Here is an 18,457-nt window from a genome sequence, read left to right as displayed (position 1 = left end):
TCCACCTTTTGCTATTATGAATGCAACTGCTGTGAATATACATGTACAAGTTTTTGTTTGAATACCTGTTTTTACTTCTTTTGGGTATATACATGGGAGCTTGTTTGTGTTTTAAAATTGTCTGTTTTTTAATATCCCTTATCAGATTATGTAAATTCCCCTTTTATTTCTGGTTTGCCAGAAGCTCTTGTGAATGAAATTGTATTTCATCAAATACTTTTTTGTATCTCTTGAGATCAGCATATGATTTTTCCCCTTTATTCTCCTAATGTGATAAGCTACACCAATTGATTTTGTGTGTTTGTTTTGGTTTATTAATTATATTCCAATTTTTCACTTAAATTTTCTTTTTTTCTCATTTCTTAAAACCTTTCCAATTTTATCATCTCCAGCAAGTAATACTGCTTCTTAAAAATCATGGTAAAAGCACATAACATTTATCACTGAACATTTAAAAAAAAAAAAAAATATATATATATATATATATATTTGTTTTAAGTTTTTTTATTTTGAGAGAGAGAGAGAGAGAGAGAGAGAGAGAGAGAGAGAGACTGTATGAGCGGGGGAGGGGCAGAAAGAGAGGAAAACAGAATCCCAAGCAGGCTCTGCACGATCAGTGTGGAGCCCGACATGGGGCTTGAATCCACGAACCATGAAATCATGACCTGAGCTGAAGTCAAGAGCCAGACGCTTAACTGACTGAGCCACCCAGGTGCCCCTATATACATACATTTTTCTAAGTTTATTTATTTTTTGAGAGACAAAAAGTGTGTGTGTGTGTGTGTGTGTGTGTGTGTGTGTGTGTGTGTGTGAGTGAGGGAGGGGCAGAGAGAGAAGGAGCAAGAGAATCCCAAGCAGGCTCCATGCTGTCAGCACAGAGCCTGACACCAGTCTCAAACTCACGAACTGTGAGATCATGACCTGAGTCAAAATCAAGAGTGGGACACTTAACCAGCTCAGCCACCCAGACACCCCAATCACCGAAACATTTTTAAGTGTACAGTAGTGTTAACTATAGTCACATTATTATATAACAGAACTCTAGAACTTTTTCATTGTGTAAAACTGAAACTGTATACCCATCGGATAAGTTCCTCATTTTCCCCTTCCCTCAGCCCTTGGCGACCACAATTAATGCTTTCTGTTTCTATGAGTTAGAACTGCTTTAGACACCCCTAAGTTTTGATGGTCTTATTGTGGTTACATAGGAGAATGTTCTGCCTAGGAAATACACAGTAGAGTATTTGAGGGTGATTGGACATCAAGCTGGTAATTTATTATCAAATGCTTCCAGAAAAGCAGTTCTTTGTGCTAGTCTTGCAACTTTTCGAAGAGTTTGAGATGGTTGGAAAACAACAACAACAAAAGACTGATATTATTTCTTCCTTAAATGTTTAGTGTATTCAACAGTGAAGCTACCAGGATCTGGAATTTACTTTGCAAGAACATTTTTAGTTGTGAATACAATGCCTTTAATCAGACTATTCTGATTTTCTCTTTCATTTTCCGTCAGTTTAGCAAATTCTAGGGATTTCCCCATTTCATCTAAGTTTTCGAATTTATTGGCATAAGATTGTTTATTATATCCTCTTATTATTGTTTAAAATGTCTAAGATTTCTACTGATGTCCCTTTTTTGATCTATTACATTGGTTATTTGTGACTTCTGTCTGGTCAGTCTCACCAGGGATTTATCAATTTTAGTAGTATTTTCGTTGAACCAACTTTTGTTTGTGAATTTTCCCACAGTATATTTGTTTTCTGTTTCATTCATTTCTATTCAATCTCCTGCTTTATTTTCCTGTTACTTTCATACCTTCTTGAGATGGATGTTTGAATCATTGATTTTTAGCCTTCTTTTATTATGGATAACGCTTCTGTGAATATTTGTGTTCAAGTTTTCATGTGAACATACTTATTCATTTCTCTTGGGTATATGCCTATATGCCCAAGAGTGTACATTGATGGGACACACAGTAACTTTATGTTTAAGTTTTTGAGGAACTGCCAAACAGTTTTCCAGAGCGACTTCTCCATTTCACATTCCCACCAGCAGCGTAGGAGGGCTTCAACTTCTCCACATCCTTAACAACATTTGTGGGTTTTTTTCCAGCTTTATTGAGGTATAATTGACGAATAAAAATTGTACATATTTAAGGTGTACAGTGTGAAGTTTTAACATATATGTACTTGCAAATGATTACCATGGTCAAGCTAATTCATCACCTCACATATTGCCTTGTGTGCGTGCAACGAGCTGAGAACATTTAAGATCAACTCTCCTAGTAAATTTCAAACATATAACATACTGTTAATAACTGTAGTCACCGTGCTGTCCGTTAGAACTCCAGAACTTACTCATCCTGCATAATTGACACTTTGTACCTTGGATCAACATCTCCTCCAGCCCCAAGCCCCTAGGCAACCACCATTCTACTCAGCTTTTATGAGTTCCATCTCTTTAGGGTCCACATATAAGTAAGATCATGCAGTATTTGTCTTTCTGTGTCTGACTTATTTCACTTAGCATAGCATCCTCCTGGTTCATCCTGGTTGTCACAAATGGCAGGATTTCCTTCTTTTTAAAGGCTCAATAATATTCCATTTATATACATACAACATTTTTCTGTATCTCTTCATCTGTCTACAGACACTGAGGTTGTTTTCCTATCTTGGCTACTGTGAATAATGCTGCAGTGAACACAGGAGGGACGATAACACTTTGAGAAGCTTATTTCATTTCCTTTGGATATATACCCAGAAGTGGGATTACTGGATCACATGGTATTTCTAAATTTTCTGAGGAACCCCCATGCTGTTTTCTGCATTGCCTCTACCAACTTACATTCCCATCAACAGTGTACAAGAGTACCTTGTTCTCTACCCCTTTGCTGGTACCTGTTATCTTCTGTTGTTTCAATAATAGCATTCTTTTTTTTTTCTTATTTTCGTGTTTATTTATTTATTTTTGAAAGAGAGAGAGTGAGTTGGGGAGGGGCAGAGAGAGAGGGAGACACAGAATCCGAAGCAGGCTCCAGGCTCTGAGCTGTCAGCACAGAGCCCAAAGCAGGGCTCGAAATCACAAACCATGAGATCATGACCTGAGCCGAAGTCAGTGCTTAACCAACTGAGCCACCCAGGCGCCCCTGATAATAGCTATTCTAGCAAGTTTAAGGTGATATAGCTCATTGTAGTTTTGATTTGCATTTCCCTGATGTCAGGATTAGTGATGTTGAGCACCTTTGCACATACCTGTTGGCCATTTGTATGTCTTCTTTGGAGAAATGTTTATTTAGGTCCCTTGCCCATTGTTTAACGAGGTTATTTGGGGGAGAGTTTTGTTTTTTGCTATAGAGTTCCTTATATTTTTTGATATTAACTTCTTATCAGATACAGTATGCGAATATTTTCTCCCATTTTATGGGTTGTCTTTTCACCACCTGTAATTGTCTATCTTTTTTTTTTAATGTTTATTTATTTTGAGAGAGAGCATGAGGGGCAGAGAGAGAGGGGGAGAGAGAATCCCAAGCAGGCTTTGCATTATTAGCGCAGAGCCTGATGTGGAGCTTGATCTCACAAACTGAATCATGACCTGAGCTGAAATCAAGAGTCAGATGCTTAACCAACTGAGTCACCCAGACATCTCTAATTGTCTATCTTTTTTATTATAGCCATCCCAGAGGGTGTGAAATAGTATCTCATGATGTCTAATGATGTTGAGCATCTTTTCATGTGCTCCTGGCCATTTGCATGTCTTTGGGAAAATGTCTGTTCAAATCCTTTGTCCATTTTAAAATTAGGTCTATTTTTAAAAATGTATTTTAATCACAATTATTTTGTGTGCGTAGGTATGTATGTATGTATTTAAGTAGGGTCCATGCCCAGCATCAGGTTTGAACTCATGACCCCAAGATCAGGAGTCAGATGTTCCACCGACTGAGCCAGCCAGGTGCCTAATCACAATTATTTTAAAGCCTATATATAACAGCTCCAATATCTGTATCTCCTGTATCTTTCAAATGTTTTTTTCCTCTTCGTTTTTGTTTATTTGGCCTTATCTTCTGATATGCCGGATGATTTTAGATGTAATGCCAGATATTGCATATGAAAACTTGTAGAGATAATTTTGAGTTTTGGGTGGTGATGTTTTCCTCTAGAGACAATTTTTTTTTCTCCATCAGATCATCTTAATCCAATGAGTTTAAAATTATTTGAATCTGGACTTCAGGTTTTGTGAGGGTCAGGCTATTTCTAGTTTGCTCTTATTTCGAGAGTGTCTAGGATCTTAACTAAAAGCTGGGGTTTTTTTCTAAGACCTCTCCTTCTTGGCAAGTCTGAGCTCCAGTTCTGCCTCTCTTGCCGTGTGAGACTGGTAAAACCGCAGCCCAGCTTCTCAGCCTTGAAGCCACCTACCACTTTCATATCAGCTTGTCTGCAGTTTGGTTTCTCTGCTTCAAAGCCACAGCCTTCTAATCTGCATAGACCTCAAGGGGTAAAGCAGCATCCAAACGTCAGGTCCATCTTTCTGCTTCTTTCTCTGGGATGTTGGTCTTCAAGTTCTTGATGCCTTGATAGCTCTCCATTGACTTCAGAAACTTTTCTTTAAAGACATTTATTTTGGAGGTGCCTGGGTGGCTCAGTCGGTTGAGCATCTGACTCTTGATTTCGGCTCAGGTCATGATCTCACGGCTTGAGAGATCGAGCCCCGCTTCGGGCTCTGCACTGACAGAGAGCGCGGAGCCTGCTTGGGATTCTCTTTCTTCCTCCCTCTCTGTCCCTCCCCTGCATGCATGCTCGCTCTCTCTCTCAAAATAAATAAATATTAAAAAAAAAAAAGCAAACACGGTGAAGCCTTAGTGAGCACAGGACTCAACTGTTGGAAGCAGAAGATTATCACAGCAGTAAGTGTTTGGCGGACCATCGTCACCTTTATAGAGGAGATAGGATGTGCCAGTTAGCATGCTGAGTGAGCCAAGTGGATGTTGTGTAAGAGGCCTTGTACGGGTCTGTGAGGCTGGGATAGCGGCAGCTTAAGAAGTAGAGAAGGGGCTCTTGAGGGTGTAAAGTTCTTAAAACTGTGCCTGATACATAAGAAGCACTTAATAAGGTTATGTTTTTTGATGTTATGATTATTTTCATCATCATTGTCTGGAATATCTGGAAAAAATAGGAAGGAGTTCAGATCTGACTCCTGCCCACCTAATCCAGGCACTGTTCCGAGCTGAAGCTCCTCTAAAGAGCACTGGGCAATAAACAAACCATGGTACATCCACATAATGGAATGCTTGGCAATAAAATGGAATGAGCTCTGGGTATACATAGTAACTTGGGTGCATCTCAGGGGCATTATGCTGAGTGAGATGAATACTGTATGATTCATTTATACGACAATCTATTAAAGGCAAAACCATAGCACAGTGATAGAGAACAGATCCACAGTGGCCGAGGGGTGACAGGAGGAGAAGGGGTGTGACCACGAGGGGAGAGCACAGGGGGCTTTTTTGAGGGGATGGAACTGTTCTGCATCCTGATTTGGGTGGTGGTTATTCAAATCTATACTCTTGTGTTTTCACATCCATAGAAGTGTGTGGTAAAAACAACCAAATGTACCGTATGTTAATTTTTTTTTTTTAATTCAATTAAAACTAAAACCTTAAGTAATGAAGAGTCCCATGGAGCGCATGCCTGCGTCCAGGCCTCTCGGCCGGCCTGGCCGCACGTGCTGCCTGCCCGGCTGTCTGGTCGGCAGACTCCGTGCACCCAGGCCTCATCCTTCTCCTGGGCCATCTTCACTCACTGGTTTTTCTCTTCCTTATGTTAGATTGGAGCTGGAGGGAGCGTCACTGGGCTGAAGTTTAACCCTCTTGATACCAACCAGTTTTTCACCTCCTCAATGGAGGGAACAACTAGGCTGCAAGACTTTAAAGGCAACACGCTCCGAGTGTTTACCAGCTCAGACACCTGCAAGTGAGTGGCTTCGCTAGGAGGGAAAGGGCCTCTAGGCTCTCGGTGTAGTTCTGATGAGAGCCTCTGGATCTCGTTTGTATTACCCAAACCTGGCACGGGAAAGACCAGCAAGGTGGCAGCCCCTTTCCACCCTTCCCTCTCTTTCTGAGACTTCCTGTAGCTGCCTTTCTCTGTTCCAGGTGGGTTACTGCTTCGGTGAGGTATTCTAGAACCTCAGCTCTTCTCAGAGAGGGAAGGGCTTCAGCTCTTCTGTAAGGCATTCATATATTAGACTAGACCTTGATTCTCACTAGTTAACATGGCATTGGCCTAGAAAGCCACTTTTAAAGGTTGGAGCAGGAACTAAGAATTTGAGATTTCATTCTCTACATCCCTGAGTTGTAATGACCCAACCACTTCTTTGATAGAAGCTTAAAGGGATAGAATTGTGCCCATAAAGCACTTTGGACTCCCCAAGGGCAAGTGGCTGGAGAAATTACAAAAGACGCGTCAGTTTGATTTCTAGCCAGAGACACGACTCTAACTGTTCTCTAAGGAATCAAGGCTGTGGAGGCTCTAACTAGCACTGGACATTATCCTGGGCTGCCCCACAGAGGTAAGAAATACCAAGCAATCAGGGCAAGTGATGGGATAGACTCAGCTCCATGTTATTCTTCCACAAGAAACCCTCCCTCCGAAAGATATTTGTAGGGGATACAAAAGACACCGTAGCAAGGATTTGAGTGTTTGAGAGGAAAAATAGGAATCTGAGATCTCCTGGCTGGGCATTAGGATCCCTGAAGCAATCCCAACCCTTTGTCCTCAAGTAGTCCGAGAAGCAAAAGAGCAAGACAGAGCTCCTAAATTGTGCTTTTTCCCCTAAATGCTCAGAAGAGGGCAGAAGTTCTTTTCTCGCCAGCTCTGACAACCGGAGCTGGGCAGTCCCTTTTTGATTTGTCATCTCCTTTGGCCCAGAGGGTAGAGAGTGAAGAGAGACACCAATAAACATGTCTTCCTCAAAACCCAGGGCTATAGGGGGCAGGCTGGCCTGGGGACTTGCCTAATGGCTCTAAGGGACAGCTTCTTAAGGACTCCTACCAGCTGAGGATCCTGGCCCCGGCAGTAACTGGACAAATTTCTGAGCCTCATCACCCTCGTGCCCTCTCTCTGGAAGGTAGACAAGTAAGAGTGTTCCTCACTGGGAGTCCGTGGTGAGACAATTATTCACTTATTCAACAAATACTGATTGGACATCTATCCGTTAGACGTTAGAGCTGGAACAGTTAATGGCTCTTGCCTTTGTCCCCAAGAATCTTATAGCACAGTCTCTCCCCCCAGCATCTGGTTTTGCAGCCTGGATGTGTCTGCCAGAAGCCGAATGGTGGTCACAGGCGACAATGTGGGACATGTGATCCTGCTGAACATGGACGGCAGGGAGGTGCGTTCTCTGGAGCCCTGGTCTTCCCTTTCTTTCCCTTACCCCCAGCCTCCCTGCACCCCACCTGAACCAAGCCCTTCTCTGCAGCTTTGGAATCTGAGAATGCACAAAAAGAAAGTGACCCATGTGGCCCTGAACCCATGCTGTGATTGGCTCCTGGCCACAGCCTCTGTGGACCAAACAGTGAAAATCTGGGACCTGCGCCAGGTTAAAGGGAAATCCAGCTGCCTCCACTCGCTGCTGCATAGCCATCCTGTCAACGCAGGTGTGATATATCAGACCTCATCCTTCCTGCACACGGTGCCTATCCAACCGTTTCTGGGGTCTCCCCTCAACATTTAGAAGCTGCTAGGCCAAACCCTTTACCCTGATAGCATCAACCAAGTTGGTATCTTGGAAACTTTCTGAAACTAGTGGTCCCCAACAGCTGCTAAGTTTCTAGAATGTTTTTGTTCACAGTCCAGATTCACCTCCTCCCTTCCACCCGGGGTCTAGAGAGGAGTGGGAAAGAGGGCGCCCCTGCAGAAGGCCTGTACCAGCCAGGACAAGGGCCTGTGGTTCCTTCAGTTCTGGGGCTTTTCACTCGCCAGCTTGTTTCAGTCCTGACGGAGCCCAGCTCCTGACCACTGACCAGAAGAGTGAGCTCCGGGTTTACTCGGCCTCCCAGTGGGACTGCCCCCCGAGCCTGATCCCACACCCTCACCGCCACTTCCAGCACCTGACGCCCATCAAGGTAAGTGATGAAGACAGGGAGCTATGACATGGGGATAGACGGGGTCTGCCCAAGGTAGAGAAAGGCCAGATCTGGAATCCCTAATCCCAGATCTCATCTTGCACCCACAAAGCAGTCTCTTTTCCCCTGGCTCTCTCTCTCTTTGTCCCTTCTGTCCCCCTTCTACAATCCCACTTTGCTGGGTTCTGTCTCCTGTAAGCTCTTTTCCTGTTTTTGTTTTTTTTTCAGCCCAGCCTATCTCCCTGCTGTTCTGCCCTCAAACTTCAGTGCCTGCTGACCTCAGCCTTGCTAATGACTTCTCCAGTCTCAGCCCCCAAGGTTTTTACGGTCTTGAAGTCTTCTGATTCCTTCCTGCCCATGCCCCCAGGCAGCCTCAGCTCTGCCCATTGCTCTGCTCTCCTGCTTTGTGTTCTTTTATAGAACCACAGCCTTTCTTCAGACCTCCAGGTTTCATGTCTCTACTTCTTTCATCAAGACAGCATAGTGGTGGGGGCACCAGCCTCAGGCAGGCTGACAACCTCCGGTTAGAATCCTTGGGCAAGTGCTTGAATTTTGGATCTTGGTTTCCTCATCTCTAAAAAGGGAATAATAGTATCTGACCGATAGGGTTGTTGGAAGAATCAGTATACCTAAAGCACATGCCCAGTGCCTGGTAAGTACTACATAAACAGTGATGATTTAGTATTAGGGAGGCTCCCACGTACCTCAAATCCAACCCAAGCTCTTAAGAACAAGCATTCATCACTGGCTGGTTCCCATTGATCCATGTGTCATCTCCCACTTTGTAACCAGCCAGGCCAATTTCTAGCTTCCCAGGTGGGCTTGTGACTGATGTCCAAGCCGTGGCATGTACCACCTCATCCTTCCCGCTAACCATGTCTTTCCGCCTTCAAAACTCCCTTGAGATTTCTTAGGAAAACCCCACCTGTCATTCCAGCTAACTGCCAGATTTGTTTTGAGTGGGGTAATCTGGGGAACATAGGTTTCTTTCCCTTTCTTGGCCACGAGCCATCTCCTGCTCAACTCTTTATCGTTCACATTGATGGAGGGATTACTTCAGAACTTCCATCCTATTTGGTTTTTGGTTACCAGAGACTTTTTGCTTTGTTGTAGGCTTACCTCTTTGGTTAATGTCTGGGTAAAGCTGATGTTACAACATTGTTCAGTTGGTATGATCTCAGGAAGTGCAAAAGAGAAAGAAGGCCTGAAGGTGTCCCAAGGTCCAGAGAGGCCAATTTGGGATTAAAAATTTGGGATGGTAGACGCACATACAATAGTTTCATGTGGGTCTGATCTCCATTATTAAATTGCTGGCAACTGTACTAACAACTGCTAGTGACAAAAGGTACTTTTGATGTCCCTCTTGATAGTGCTCTGCATTTACTCTCATGACAACTCTTCGTCTCCTAGGCAACCTGGCATCCTCGGTACAACCTCATTGTCGTGGGCCGATACCCAGATCCTAATTTCAAAAGTTGTACCCCCCATGAATTAAGGACCATTGATGTGTTTGATGGAAGCTCAGGGAAGATGATGTATCAGCTCTATGACCCAGAATCTTCTGGTATCATTTCGGTGAGGTTTGGGCCCTCAAATAATGATGGGAGGAAGCAGGGATTCAACCTACTTTATTGACCAAAAACGACCAGAAATTTATCCTCATGTGCCCTTCTCCCAGTACCTCAACCTCTCCTCATGCTTATGCCCTTGTCTCTGCAGCTCAATGAGTTCAATCCCATGGGGGACACGCTGGCCTCTGTGATGGGTGAGTGAAGTAGGTTGTATCTCAGACTGGCCAAGCCCTATCCTACTCCCCAAGGTTGAGTGCAGGCTCTCCTCAGCTTAGCCCTACCAGTCACCCCAGGGAAGGAGTCAGTAAAGAAGACTACCAGGAGACCGTGGACTCTTTGGCCTGGGCCCTCCATGCCTCTTGCTTTGTCCTGGGCATGGCAATGCCTGGCTGCTGTCCCAATTTCCTGGTATTTCCTTACCAAGTCCTAGGTTCCCTGGGCCAACCCCAAGTTCTCAGAGACTGATAATGGAAGGTGCAAGTCAGACTGGTCTCACTCCTCCTAGGTTATCACATTCTCATTTGGAGCCAGGAAGCTGGGATGCGGAAATGAGACACATTAATGACGGTGTGGGCCAAGCAAGGGCTTGGAGCCACCTGAGAACAAATCCTGTGAGAAGAGGCGGCTATGTGTTAAAGGGCCAAAGGTATCCAAGTCTTAGGGTCGGAGCAGGGACACTGTGGCATGGGACACTGTGGGACTGGGACACTGGCATGTTACTGCTCTGGACTTAGATCCAGAAACTTCTCCAGAGTTGGTGCCCCAGGTGCCCCAAGGGTCCTTGCTATTATCTAGCCTGGGGCCAAGGTACTTTTCTTTGACGTGCAGTGGCAGAGTGATCAGGTAGTGGTTTTCAGTTTGTGCTCACTATTGATATGGCCAATAAAACCATACCCAACTGAGCTTCTGAGTGGATTTTACAGCACTGACCTGGTCAAAGGGCTCCTTGGGCCCCCCAAAATGAAGAAAAGGCACAGAAACAGCACTGAGTCTAAAACTTTCATTCTCTGGACGCTGCCTTAGCCCTATTCTGGGCCACAGCCACAAGCTGTCCAGCTTACAACCTACATTTAACTCTGGTCCCTAGAGACCCCAGCCTAGCCGACTGGGATAGTAGTGTCACAACTGTACAACTCACTCCCCCCCCCCCCCCCCCCCCCCCCAGTACAAACACCCTTCTGACCTGCTCCAGCTGCAGGGTGACAAAGGTGCCTGAAGCATTATGTCTGACTCTAATGGTGGCTTCAGGGGGACAAAGGAAAACTTGGCTGGCTGGCCTTTGGGTGATCCAGCTCCTTAGTGGCCAATGGTTGTACGCCCAATGTTGTGCAGTTTTTCCCACTAAAATAAGCACTGAGAGGCAAGACTGTGTCCCCTGAACCATTTGCCAAAGACTCCAAGCTGGAAGAGAGAGCAAGGCTTGATTGGCGGGGGCAAGGCAATCAAGCACCAACTCCTTCAGTTTTTCAATCCCAGGTCCTGAGTGAAACTTGGATACTTGTCTACACTTCTAGTCCTTCGGAAGCATGGCGGAGGCAAGTCTTGTTTGGAGAAAGCCAAAGTCCAACATAGTACTTGGTAAAGAGGAGGCACATGAATGCTGAGCGACAGGTGCCATGGGCCAAGCCGAGCCCCACTTGTTCATCTAGGTTAGGATAATCAGAGGGAGGCCAACCCAGGGTCTCCTGTCCATGGGCTGGGGAGCAGCAATAGTCAGGAGCAAGGGCCCAGCCCACCTCCCCTAGGAGGCAGAGGGAAGGGGGCTGAGTGGTTGTCAGGCATGATCCTCCCCATCTGCGACATGGCGGTAGCCCGGAGGCTGGGCCTGCATCCGGAAGAGGACAGTGAGGAGCAGCACTATGAGAAGGAAGAGGATGGAGCCGCATACAGCCAAGGCCACGATCACCTCTGAGCACAGGTTGGGGAGGGGGACAGAAAGGTCACGTCAGTGTTCCTCCAACAAATATTTGATTGTCTACCGTATACCACGTGCTCTTCTTACAACGGGGATATATCTAGGTCAGTGACAAATGGTAGAAAGAAAGACAAACCAAACTAAGGGGAAAAGGATGGAAAGGTAGGTCAGTCAGGGAACGGATCACTGAGGAAATGACAATCTGACCAGAGACCTGGAGTCCCTGAGATGCTCAGATATGAGAGAAGAGGGTCTGGGGGCAGGGGCAGAGGGGATGAGTCGACAAGAAGCAAATACAAAAGGCCCTGATGGGGAAATAAGTTTGGCAAATTCTAGGATCAGCTAGAAAGCCAATATCACTATAGCAGAGTGAGGGGCAAGTAGGAGATCAGCCCTGAGGATCAGACCAAGAAGGGCCTGGAAGGCCATGAGAAAGAACTTGGATTTTGTTCCAAATGTCATAGGAAGCCACCGGAAGATTCTGAGAAGGGTAGTGATGTCAACTGACTTATGTTTTAAAAAAATTAACTCGGGATGCCTTGGTGGCTCAGTCTGTTAAGAGTCTGACTCCTGGTTTTGGCTCATATCGTGATCTCACGGTTAGTGGGATTGAGCCCCGAGTCAGGCTCTGCACTGACGGCAAGGAGCCTGCTTGGGATTCTCTCTCTCTCTGCTCCTCCCTTGCTCTCTCTCTCTCTCTCTCTCTCTCTTGAAATAAATACATGAAACATCAAAAAAAAAAAAAAAATTAACTCTGTGGTACTGTGAGACTGGTAGGTACAAGAAGAGAATCAGAAAGAACAGTGGGAAACTTTTCAGTAGTGTAGGCAAGAGATGAGCGCAGATCAGACCAGGGAGGCAAGAGGATATATTTTAAAGGTTGAGCCGATGGGATCTGCTAGTGGACTGGATGTGGGGTGTGAGAAAGAGGGTATTCAAGATGACTCTTAGGGTTATGCTCCACAACTAGGTGACTAATGTGGCATTTGCTAAGATGGGCAAGACTGGAGGAAGAGTGGATTTAGGGGCAAGAGTGTCTGGTTTCAGACACAGCAGCTTTGAGATGTTCTAGCTGACCTCCATGGAGAGACCTCCAATCAGCAGTCAGATATGTGAGTCGGTAGCTCAGAGAAAAGGTCATGAATCTGAGTCATAAAAGGATGGAACTCTGCATGGAGGTGGTATGTAAAGCCATGAGGTTGGATGGGATTGTTTTGGGAGTGTGCACACATGGGGAAGGGCCAGGGTGAGCCCTGGGCCATCCGCTGTTTAGTCAGGAGAAAAAGCCAGTAAGGAAGCTGCCTGTAAGTCAGAAGAAAAAGCAGAGAAGCCAAGAAAGTGTCTAAGGAAGGACTGACCGATCACATCATGCCCCAGAGAGATGAAAGAAGCTAAGAATTGGTCACTGGCTTTGGTAAGAGGAGGTAATTGGTCCTTTACAAAAGTGGCTTCACTGGTGTGGAAGGTGACACAAGCCTCTCTATCGGGAGTCTGACAGAACAGGCACTGAAAAAGCAAACCAGGAAGGATTCCACTTTCATAGGGAACAGAGAAACAGTGGTGGCTGGAGGAAGATGGTGCCCTGAGAGGTCTTTGTAAGGCTCTCAAGGAGGGACTGACCCAGTAGAGAGAAAACACTAAGGCTCCAGAAGTCTCTGTGGAGGTGAGAAGAGATGGACCCGGAGCACAAGTGCAGAGACTGGCCTCAGGTAGCAGCTTACAGCAGCAAGTAAGCTGGAAGATCTGCTGGTTGCAGGATGAGCCCAGGCTCTCCTGGCTACCGTTATTTTCTCAGTGATCTGAGAAGTGAGGGCATCGCCTGAGAGTGAGGAATGGAGAGAAGGTGAGCAATGGTGTCAGGGTGGTCTAGGGAAATGCACTGAGATGGCTGGAAGGGCAGCAGCTCTCGGGAGACCGGTGGGCAGGAAACGAAGGTTATTTTGGGACATTACTAGTGGAGGCAGGCAGCCACTCACCCGTGTCTGCAGGCCCGCTTGCCAGCTGGCATTCTTGCTGCCAATCCTTGGGCACGACGGGCTCTGTGAGGTGAAGGAAGTCCTGCAGGGGGCAGCGGTGAGGGCAGCCAGGCAGGATCAGCGGCCAGGGAGCCTTGTCACTCTCATTCCGAAAGTACATCTCCACTGAGAAATTCCTGAGGGTTGACAGGAGAGGCGATGGAAGCTGCTCAGCGGGCCTATAACTGGGTGCTTGGGCTGCCCACAGCCTCCACACAATTGCCCCTCCGGAGGGCAGACTGTCCACTCACCCATTATCTTCCTGGTACAGTTCAAATATGTGGCAGGAGGCGTAGGGGGCTTGTTCCCCATTGTAGACATCCAGTGCCATTTGCAGAGCCACCAGGGTGGTGTCGTGCTGTAACAGAGAGGAGCTCCCTGTCAGCCCTCCTCACCTAACCCCCACCCCCCTCCCGCCCCAGGCACTGAACAGAGGAGACAACCAGCTCTCTGGCCGACATTCGCATGCTGGGGAGTATAGGAGCTTACCGCAGAGTAAACCAGCAGCTTAGGGAGTTGGGAAGAGGCTGCCATGAGGGTCAGGTTCTTCCGTATCTGAGCCAACAGGACTCCTAAGGAAGAAGAGATCCTGGTGTCAGTGGCTCCAGCTACCCCTGTCTTTTGATCAGACCTATCTGAGCCCCTTCACCCTCTGCTGGTCCTGGGTCTGATCACCTGCACAGGGAACTTTTAGGTGCATGGGAACCATGCAGGAAACTCTTCAGCACCCCTGTTCTCTAAGAACTTTGAAACTTACAGAGAGAAGCAAGATAAAACAAGATATGTACATTTCAACAGATATAGAGATCTGCCCCTTTATAAGTGAGCTACGAGGTCCTGCCCATGTCTGAAGAATTACTCCAGTTTGGAACAGATATAAACTTAAGACTGCTTCAAAACCCATAAGATGGTGGCAAATACGGGAGCTCTGCCACATGCAGGCTCTGAAAACTACAGAGATGTCAGGAAGGTTTGACAGCTGGCCCTCCCTTGGGTGCTCAGACCAGGAAACTGGCACATGTGTATTATTCTCAGCCTTCTTGCAAAGCGTTCCCTGGTGGGTTTCTGGAGGGAGGTATTCATTTAAGGGGACAGAGGGTCTCCTGACACGAGTGACTTAAGAAGATGAATGGCAGGAAAGAAGCACGCAAACCTGACTGTGGTCGATCATATGGTGACAGAGGAGCTATAAGCATTTGGAGGGCGGGGGAAGGCTTCAGTGACTAATGGGAGGTCTGGTTCTAAATGGGCAGAGAAGACTATGGGGGGAGAGGGAAGCGTGTGAGCAGCCTTCCAGAGCAGGTTGTTAATGCTGTAGGGTCCTGAGGAGGGAAGTGACATGCTGCTCTGGTCACTCACCCCCCTGAAGCCGGGCCTTCTCTGCCTGCTCGTAGATCCCGAAGAGGAAGCGGAAGCTGAAGTCCTTTAGCCGGCTCAGATGCTGCATGGTCTGGGGAGAGGCCCAGGGCGGCAGGACCAGCCCGTGTGTTTGCTGTGTATCGCAGCAGGCAGGTTAGCTCCCCAGGCCTAGGCCAGAGCCTCTCCGGGGACAGCTCTCTTCCCCAGCGGGAAGGTGCCTGTGTGTGTGTGAGGGAGGGAGAGGAGAGGAGAGGTGAGGCTGAGGGACTGGAACCAGGAGACATGGTGGACAGGACACAGGAAAGGAAGCTCAGGCACGAAAAGCGTGACTCAGCAGAATCTCGGATAGCACGAGAGTTCTGGGTGGAGAGGGGCAAGAACTGCTGACAGATAATAAACCATTTCCCACTCTGAGGTTCTTTTTCACCCTTGAGGGAAGTTCCCTTGTTTCGCAAGAAGCGGCTTGCCTGGACCTCCCCAGTGGGAATGGTATCCAGGCATGCTGTCCTACTTGTCCTGGTCACCTGGGCCTGCCGAGGTGTGAGAGAAGAAAGGTCACACTGGGACCCTAAGTGGGCTCACCTCGCAGAAGAGTGTGTCATAGACATTCCAGACGGTCTCCAGCGTCAGGTCTGTAAGGCCTGTCTCGTTGGCCACCATATCCAGAAATTGCTATGAAAAAAGGATCAGGGGATGAGTCCTGCCCTGGGGAAAGGACAGCGTGATGACCTCCACCTCAGCCCCACTCACTGCATTCTGAATGATCTCATTCTGATACTCTGGCGTCTGTCTGGTCTCGTTCTGTAACTGCTCATAACGGGGACACGGGCCCAACGGGAACTTCAGCAGCTGCAGAACAAAGTGGGGAAAACAGGCTGAGAAGGAGTCAGGGATCAGCCGGCCCATGGCCAGAGTTGTCCCTCTCACCGCCTCCAGGGAAGCGCTGGCCAGTCTTACCCTATCCTCAGTGATGGGCACAGTGTGAACGGGGATAGGTTGCCAAGAGATATTTGGGTTGAAGCGCTGTATCCCGTTGGGAGGGAAGAGTCCGGCCAGGTTGGCCTCAGCACTCATGAGCGTACGGTCAAAGTCTGTGCTTCGCACATAAACCTGCAGAGACAACAACACAAGTCTTACCTGTGGGGGTGGGGTGGGGCAGCTTTGGCCCCTCATTGGGGCCTCAGGGGGAGAACCTGAACCTGTTCTTGATAGTTACCCAGCAGATGGTGGCCCCTGCTCCCCATCTCTGACCTTCCTTGTCCCTCTTCCCAGCAAAGGGCCAAATGCTCAGGTAGTGGCTAGCTGTCACCACTCTGTGAAGAACTCCTGTTGTAATGGCTCTAGTTCAAATGCCTTCCCAGTCCAAAGTATAAGGCTGTCAGTCAGTGAGGCTGTCAGGTCTGTCTATCTGTCTGCTTGTATAACAACGCCTATCTCCCTATCTAGAGTTCTTGAAGGCAGAAACTGTCTCCTACCACATACATATACCCCTTAATAAAGTAGCTTAGAGATCAGGGAGAGGAAATAGAGAACAGTTAATTGCTTGTGCAAAGGGAGGAGGAAGCAGTGGGGAGGGGCAAGACCAGGACAGAGATGGTCCTCAAGGGAACAATAACATTGAGGACCCCACAGCCTGTGGTTGATAATGGTAACCAGAGGAACATTCATCGCCATCCCCGGGCTCTAGGAAGAGGGCTTCAAGAATCAGGAACGCTTGCCAATCTTTCCTGACATGCCTTCTCCACATGTGTTCCCTCCTACCTTTACGTCTTGGCCCTGTGTGGTTTATCGTCTGTCACCCCCACTTCATTCTAAGCTCCATGAAAACAGAGATCATATCTGTGTGGTGCACCATTACATGCACAGTGCTGGCACAGCACTTTGCCTTTAGTAGGTACTCAGTAAGTGTTTTGGATGGAAAGTCTACGCTATTCCACAGAATCAGAAAAGACTTTTCCAGGCCCTAAAGTCTGAGATTGGATGCTTGATCAGTTTTGCCCCTTCCAAGTCAAGGAGGGGCAACTCGGCCTCTAGGACTCTGTTCTACACAGCTCTTGGATGTCGTGTCCTGTAGTTGTTACCAAAAACTCATGGCAGGAGGCCAGAGTGCCCCAGGCTTCCCGAGGGCAGGGGGTGAGGATAGTAGATTCCACTACCCTTGCCTCTTGGAGCTCCCAGCCTTACCTCTTGCCGGTGGTAAGAGGTGTTGAGAAAGCCATGGTAGCGTTGCCGCAGAGCCTGGCCCAGCTCCCAATGCTGTAGCATCCCCTCCTGTGGGCAAACTCAAGAGTTAAGAGGGAAGGGACAGCTTGCAAGCCCACAGGGCTTAGGCACTATTGCTTTCCAAATTTACCCTGTCTGGAAGTAGGAGTGGGTTAATCTGATCACAGAAGTCATTTACTAAGTGGCTGACTGTATATGGCATCTGTCCTGGACACAGAGGAAAGTAAGTTTAAGGTCAAAGTCAGCACCCACATGGCAAATGAGAGTTTGGTGGAGCCCCAAGTTCTGTAGCCTGCTCTCGAGGTCACTCATTCTACAGCACGCCCTGAATGGAGGCTGGCTTCTGACCCACCTTAGTTAGCTGACCAAACCCCTGGGGCCACTCCTCTTCCTGATAGGGATCCTTGGGATATGTCTTCACTGGCGAACGGTCTCCATGTCGGTACAGCTGAGGAAAGAAAATGGTTTGCCTACAGGTCAGAGAGTTCCTCGACAGGGACAAAGAGCCCATCTCTGCCCCTTGTTGGGGAGAGATGCCTTACTCCTTCTAGGAAGCCTTAACTCTACCCCCTGCAAAAGACCCCAACTCAGAAGTCAGTAACTTTGAACAGGTTCCAGAGATTCTAATTTGGCCAACCAACGCCACTGGAGACCATAAGAGAAGCCAAAGATACAGATGGGAAAGGAAAGGAGAAATGAAAGCAATGCCGGGGATGGGGGAAGGGATGGGGGGAAAAATCACCAAAGGCTTAAGGGTGAGTCCCTTTACCGTTCTACAACATCCCTGTCCCAAGACAGACTCACCGACCTATGCCCTGATATGTAATTAATTACACCCTGCCTGTCCCCGAAAATAACTCGGGCTCCACATCAATTCCGAACTGGGCCCCCGACCCTCCAGGCCAGTCGTCTCGTCCTAAACCGGCTCCCGCTCCTCCAGATCCCGACCCCAGCACAAGCCCCGCCCCTCCCTCGAACAACCGGCCGTGCCCTTCCAGCTCTGGCAAGCCCTTTGGCCACCCCGTCTCTCATTACCAAGGTGACGAAGCGCAGACTCCGGGCCTGGGTGGGTGGCATCACTATCAGGTTCACGCCAAGAAGGAGCTGGAGAAGAGCTGCCCCGCTCCATGCAAACGGCCTGCCCGCCATCACCGCTGTAGACTATGCAGCAAATCGGCTGGAACCCGCTGCGTGGCACCTACAGCAGCCGCCCGGACGCACCCGTAAGGACACACGCCGGAAGTGCCTTCGCCGCCAT

General features: G+C 47.8%; 2 protein-coding genes across 6 annotated transcripts in view; one reads left to right on the top strand and one right to left on the bottom strand.

Moving 5' to 3' along the window:
• The window catches only part of DDB2 (damage specific DNA binding protein 2), a 20,448-nt gene extending 9,859 nt beyond the window's left edge, over nt 1-10,589 (top strand). Inside the window, exons 5-12 of one of the 2 annotated variants that reach the window (XM_060606551.3) lie at nt 5,821-5,966; nt 7,284-7,383; nt 7,471-7,648; nt 7,974-8,116; nt 8,345-8,434; nt 9,527-9,691; nt 9,836-9,881; nt 10,193-10,589. In XM_060606551.3, coding sequence (XP_060462534.1) covers nt 5,821-5,966; nt 7,284-7,383; nt 7,471-7,648; nt 7,974-8,116; nt 8,345-8,434; nt 9,527-9,691; nt 9,836-9,881; nt 10,193-10,239 — 915 coding nt within the window. In that variant the 3' untranslated portion in view covers nt 10,240-10,589. The remainder of the gene's footprint in view (nt 1-5,820; nt 5,967-7,283; nt 7,384-7,470; nt 7,649-7,973; nt 8,117-8,344; nt 8,435-9,526; nt 9,692-9,835; nt 9,882-10,192) is intronic. The other variant, XM_060606552.3, reaches the window with a different exon arrangement.
• On the bottom strand, nt 9,728-18,457 carry ACP2 (acid phosphatase 2, lysosomal). 4 transcript variants are annotated; one of them, XM_060606564.3, is made up of 11 exons: nt 18,235-18,457; nt 17,552-17,647; nt 17,161-17,247; nt 15,934-16,086; nt 15,727-15,825; nt 15,559-15,648; nt 14,977-15,067; nt 14,107-14,189; nt 13,869-13,975; nt 13,579-13,754; nt 9,728-11,595 (listed from the first exon to the last, which is right to left on the bottom strand). In XM_060606564.3, the coding sequence occupies exons 1-11, from the start codon at nt 18,346-18,348 to the stop codon at nt 11,462-11,464; spliced, it is 1,230 nt and encodes a 409-aa protein (XP_060462547.2). In that variant the 5' UTR covers nt 18,349-18,457; the 3' UTR covers nt 9,728-11,461. The 4 variants fall into 4 exon arrangements, with proteins under 4 accessions (XP_060462547.2, XP_060462546.2, XP_060462549.2 ...); XM_060606563.3 differs by having other exon boundaries at nt 14,977-15,109; nt 18,235-18,456; XM_060606566.3 differs by lacking the exon at nt 18,235-18,457 and adding an exon at nt 18,004-18,144 and having other exon boundaries at nt 14,977-15,109.

Source organism: Panthera onca, chromosome D1 (genome assembly GCF_046562875.1).
Source record: "Panthera onca isolate mPanOnc1 chromosome D1, mPanOnc1 haplotype 2, whole genome shotgun sequence".
Lineage (NCBI taxonomy): Eukaryota > Metazoa > Chordata > Mammalia > Carnivora > Felidae > Panthera > Panthera onca.
Note: the sequence above shows the minus strand (reverse complement) of the source record. Positions and strands in the feature narration are given on the sequence as shown.